Source organism: Vombatus ursinus, unplaced genomic scaffold, assembly GCF_900497805.2.
Source record: "Vombatus ursinus unplaced genomic scaffold, bare-nosed wombat genome assembly UNPS02005459.1, whole genome shotgun sequence".
In the NCBI taxonomy this organism is placed as follows: Eukaryota; Metazoa; Chordata; class Mammalia; order Diprotodontia; family Vombatidae; genus Vombatus; species Vombatus ursinus.
In genome coordinates, this window is record NW_020945237.1 from 8,514,229 (window position 1) to 8,520,228 (window position 6,000).

The 6,000-nt window shown below is 40.1% G+C and overlaps 1 protein-coding gene across 1 annotated transcript in view; it reads right to left on the bottom strand.

Moving 5' to 3' along the window:
• The window catches only part of CUBN (cubilin), a 263,014-nt gene that overhangs the window by 103,881 nt on the left and 153,133 nt on the right, over nucleotides 1-6,000 (bottom strand). Inside the window, exons 26-27 of the mRNA XM_027847860.1 lie at nucleotides 2,801-2,998; nucleotides 331-477 (exon numbers count right to left, since the gene is read on the bottom strand). Coding sequence (XP_027703661.1) covers nucleotides 331-477; nucleotides 2,801-2,998 — 345 coding nt within the window. The remainder of the gene's footprint in view (nucleotides 1-330; nucleotides 478-2,800; nucleotides 2,999-6,000) is intronic.

Below are 6,000 nucleotides of genomic sequence, written 5' to 3' on the forward strand. Positions count from 1 at the left end.
ACTGGACTCGCTAAATGGGGACAGACTCATAACTACCAGAGATGTGGTTACCCAGTGATGAATCCTGGGCCTCAGTTTCCCCATCTGTACAATGAGAATGTCAAACTACATGGCCTCTAAGGTCCCTTCCACAACTAAATTTGTGATTCTATGAATTGTTTCAGGCTGAGTTCATGAAGATGGTCCACAAAGAGTGCTTGCAAAATTGGAATACTTGCAGAGTTGAAAACTGGCCTTCTCCCTTTTCCTGACCCACTCCACTCAGGGTTTTAACTGTGGCTCCTCAGCCAGGTGGAAGATATTAATCAAAATTTTTTTTCAAAATCTTACTCTTATGAAAGGATGCATTAAAGCCTGCAGCGGTTACACTGGAATCAGATGTGAAACGGATGAACAGGTACTCCCCAGAGGACCTGATGGGTCCAGGAACTTCTCGCCCACAGAGAACAGCCAGTTCCTGTGCGGCATGATTGTCTCCTGCAACCAGAGAAAGGAAGCATCGGCATGAAAATACGATTCCTTGAGACATCATTCAGTCAACATTAGCAACACAGCCAAACTGCCTCATGCATTTTCCCAGGAGCTTCTTAATTCCTAGGAGACAAAGTGATTCTCAAAAGGAAGAAAAACCCTTGGGGTTACTTCATTTTGGCTCCAAATTGGGACAGTCCCGCCTGTCCCTTTATTTACTCTTTTTTTTTGAGAAAGACTTCTCTGACAGTTCCTGCTGTCTTTCTAAATGAAAAAAAGGAAGAAAAAAAAAACTCAACTGGCAGCCAGTTCTTTCTGGCTCTGAAATTCAAAGGCAGAGGACTAAGAAGTCAAAAATGGATGCAGTGCTGATGTGTGTTAATGGAGGCATCTGTTCTGCATGGCTTTTATTGCTTAAGGCCTGGAATCTAAGACCAAAAGAAAGGTTACTTCTTAACCTCAGATCCCATTGCTAACCAAGTGTCTGAGATCAAAGATAAAACATGATATCATCACTTAGATGGGATCATTTCTTCAGTCCAGACTTCCTTTTTTAGTGTTTCTGTTGTTATGGTTGTTGCTGTTCTGGGTTATTGGCCAGGAAGACATATAAACTATCAGCAGTTGCAGGTTAAGCCATCTGAACAGCTTTATAATGATGGGAAAAGCAATGCTGGAACATCTTCAGGGGATAAGTCCCTTCAGGTACAGAAGCAAAGAGGACATGGGCTGGCAAAAGGTGCCTGTGTCCACCATTCCTCTTACATGAGGGCTCTGCAACAAGGAACTATGAGCAAGAGAGAGACAGAGACAGAGGGAGAGAGGGCCAGACAGAGACAAACAGAGGGACAGAGAGAAAGGCGTCCCCTCCTGAGAGTCTCCTGTAGGCTTAAAATTTATGAACTTAGTGGCTTATCTTCGATTTGTCTCAGGAACAAAGAGAAGAAAAGCTCTATTAATATATTTCATTTTGAATAACTGCCTCAATTTTTCTCCTGTGTGTTTCAGAAGCTGCTCTGTTCCCCAGTGGATAAAGAAATCTTCCTTCCTGGTTTTCTAGTGACTTCGGCAGTACCTCTAGACCTGGTTCTGCCATGTCTATGACTAGAGGTTTTAGAGAACAGAAAATCCCAACATAACATAATCACAGAGAACAGGCTCTGGGCCTGCTTTCTAGAATCACTCCTTTCTCTCCCCCCCTGCCTCCCCAGCCTTGGTCCTCAAACCACATCTCTCTGGATGCTGTATGTTTAGAATTATTCATGGAAACAACATCACTGACTACAGTGCAACACATTGCCACCACATGGAGGAGAAGGGCTTCAAAGACCTCTATAAATATGCATGAGAGCTCACAGAACTTTCATGTCTATTCCATGACCAGACTAGTAGGGCAGATAAATTCTTTGCTGAAGTCACTTCCCCTTTCTAAAGTCATTTCCTCACCTATAAAGTGAGGTGCCGAGGTGAGACTATCTCAATGGTACCCTGCCCACTCTGACACTTATCATATATTCACCTCATCAGTTACAGGAAGATTTTTATCTTATAAATGGGAAACCGAGGAACAAAAGAGGCCAAGAGATTTTTCCAAGGACTATGTAACTAGTGGAGTGAGAAGAGCCACAAACATGGCCTGAGAGGACTCCCTTCCAATCTCCTCAAACATCACATTTTTATGTTCCTGACACACATTCCCAGAATGTTTAGGTCTTTGTCATAGACAATGTGGTGCTCATGTGTTCCACACCACACTAACCAGCATTCACTTTGTTAGATGACTGTGCTACTTTTGAAATTCTCTTTCATACTGTAGGGAGAAAGGCTACAGAAACAGGATTGATCATTAATTCAACAATTCTATGCCTGCAGGATAGGGACTCTTCCCTTTAAATTACTGAAAATTTTGCACAGGTGAGAAGCCCAGTGATGTGGTTGGACCTATAATATCCCTGGATTTGGAATCTGAAGACATGACCCCTAGCTCTAACTACTACATGTACGATCTTGGGCAAGTCATTTAAAGTCTCTGCACCTCAGTATCACCATGTACATAATATATAGAATAGAATAATATATAAACATGTAATACTTGTGACTGCCTACCTCATAAGAGCTGTTATAAAGATAAAATCAAATGTTTATGTAAAACACTGTATAATTATAAAGTGCTATATAAATGTAAGCTGTTGTTACTGTTATCATTATTATTGTTATTACAGCAAATAGACTTGTGTTCAGCCTTGACCAGCTGACTCCTGATAGGAATAAAAATACATCAACCAATCGTCACTATTTAATAAAAGGCCAGTTCTTTCTATTTTCTCACCATCTCTGATCACAAGTCTATCGTAGGAGCATGAGTGGTGAGATTCAATGTCCAATGAAAGAATGTTGAGCTCAATAGTTGAATCTGGGGCCTGGATGACCCAGCTGCAGTCAGCTCTATTGCCATAACTTGAAGGCCACCCAGGAGAGAAAAAGAACCCTGGAGCGTCTCCTGTCATTAGGTAACCACCGCAAGCACCTGTGAGGAAAAGAAAACCTGATCATTACCTCCATCAAGGAAGGAAATGACATAATTCTGTCTTTGCCTTGAAGTAATGGTCTCTTGAGCTAAAATAATCCAGTATTAAACATTTCTTAAAGAATATATTGAAATATTTTGAAAAAAATAAGCTAACATGAATATACTAAATATGGTAACCGAGTATTACAAGTAATAAAAGCATTTTCTCACCTTACGCCTAGAGAAAGGATAAAAAAAGAAACATGACCAATGTCCCTACAATCTCAGGTTCACACAGAGAGCTAGAAGGATCATAGGATTTAAGAGTTAGAGCAGGAAGGGACCTCAGTGGCGATCTAATCTAACGTCCTAAATTTACAGAGAGCAACTGAGACCCAGACAGGTGAAGTGACTTGCTCAAGTCACACAGGTAGTAAGTGGCAGAACTCAGGTCTTTCGCAAAGACAGGACTTTTTCCCCTGTACCTCTACAGGTTTCTGCCACTCGAGGCAGGACAATTCACTTTTCTCCCAACACACCAGGACAGGAAGAATCATTAGCTGATGACTGCCCTAGAGTCTTCATCTCCACTGTCCTCACTCCTCTCATACTTTCTTGGTGACTTCAGTATTGCCCGGTATGGCACCTCAAATATCCCAGGCTCCTCCTTCATCTACCTCAAATGGTATCACTTCCATATTGACTTTACTTTGGTTGTCCAAAGGTGAAGTCACAACATAGACCTTGCCACTACCCAAAACCATTCTACCTCTCAGATTTTCACCCTGAAACTCCCTTTCCTGAGCGTAGTCTCCTATCCTATCTAGCATAGGATCATGGTTCTAGACCTGAAAGGGAACTCAACGACGACCATCCGGAGTCCAATCCAAATCAATAACTTACCTAAGTTCACACAGGTAGTACTCCTCAGAGGTAGGATTTGAAACCAAGACCTCTGGCTCCAGAATCAGTGCTTTTTCCACTTTACCAAGATGCCTCTCTTTACCACTGCCTTTCTATTCTTAAATATGTTCTTCATGCTACTGCCTACAGGGAGCTTTGTGGCACAGCGGATTGAACACCAGGCCTGGAGTTAGAAAGACCTAAGTTCAAATCCAGCCTCAGACACTTCCCAGCTGTGTGAATTTTGGGCAAGTCACTTCACCTGTTTGCCTCAGTTTCCTTGACTGTAAAATGGGTACAATAAATAGCACCTACTTCACAGGGTTGTTGTGAGGATCAAATGAGATATTATTTGTATGGTCCTTAGCACAGTGACTGGCACATAGTAGGTTCTTAATAAATATTTATTTCCTCCCCTTCATGCTCAGAAGGACCAGAGCACTTTGGCTTCTGACCCTACCCCTCCAATCAAATTGCTTTTTCAAAGATCATGTTAAAGATCTGATGACCTTTTCTCAATTTTGATCCCGTTTGACATTTCTATAAAATTGTTCTAACTTCTCTGGGACTCAGTTTGTTCATCTGTAAAATGGAGAAAAGGTGGATTAGATGATATTCCAAGTCTGTTTCAATACTAAAAATCTATAGTGCTATTATTAATCTTTCTGCCATTTATCATACATATAATGAATAATTATGGAAAAGATAGGCGCTTGATATAATGAAATCTTTTCATCATTTAAAGAAGAATAAAAGAACATCTCATAAAGGAATGTTAATACGAGAGTACTCTCCACACATAAGAGTGAATGTTACCTCTGTGAATCCACCCTGTTGATATAAATATGTACACAGGGCACAGTGAGAAATATCATTTCTAAAAGTATGTATCTAGTTTTATATTATATCTAGAGGTTTCCACTCCCCTCAATTAAAGACCATGTTCATAATTAAATATTTAAAAGGTGACTTGAAATATTCCTAGAGAAATAACTCACAAAATCATGTTATATCCTAAAGGACTGGGCCACAAATACCCCATTCTGTCTAGGTGCAGTTGGTCAGGCTCCTCAGGGAAAGGCACAAAGGCTCCTAAAGCCCAGCTAGCCGAACAGACTTTCTCTGAGATTTGAGGTTTCAGTGTTTGTTTACTTTTTAACTTTAAGAATTTTAGGCTAATTTTATCCTGAAACATGAAGGCTTAAGACCAGCCAGTGAGGATGAGTTGTCCCTGAACAAATTTAGATTACAATGTGGACTAAAAGGATATGTCTTTTTTGGGATCCTCAAGAGTTGTGTTGTTGAAATTGCAAATTTTCAGAAATTTCTGAAAAGTTTTTGTGTATATAGAAGATTTTATGAATACCAAGTCCCCAATTCACCTTGAAAAGCCTAGAAACTCCCTAATGCACTGAGGTATGTATACAGACATGATTATTCTTTGAATCCAGAGCCCGAAGAGAACTCTGTCTGAGACAATCTTATGTGAGCCCTTCATTTTATAGATGGGTAAACTGAAACCCAGAAAACCTCCACCTCTAAAGCTTCTTGGTCTGACTGGTGAGTCCTTCTCCAAACCTTCCTTTGGGGAAGAGCCTATGCCCGCCATTATGCTCTTTTCAGACCCAGCCGATTCCACTATGTCTCTACCTTTCCCTCCCCTTTTTAGCTGCCTTTTCTGTACAGTCTTCCTCCACTAGAATGTAAACTCCTTGAGGGCAGGGACTGCCTTCTTCTTCTTTTTTTTTTTTTACTAGGTGGTGGAGAAGATAAAACATTTGACCTAGAGTCAGGAAGACCTGAGTTCAAATTTAACCTCTGACTCACTAGTTATGTGATCCTAGGCATTTAACCTCTGTTTACATTAGTTTCCTCATCTGTAAAATAGAGATAACAGCTACCTTCCAGGATTATTATTATCATCCTCCTCATTATCATCACTTAGCACAATGCCTGACCCATAATAAATGCCATAAAAATACGAATAATGTTAATAATAGCTAATTATAATAGCTATAAGCTAGTATAATTATAAATATAATTATATAATATATAAATATAATTATAAAGTACTTAGGATAGAGCCTTGCAACATTGCTTATAATGTTGCAAGTAGA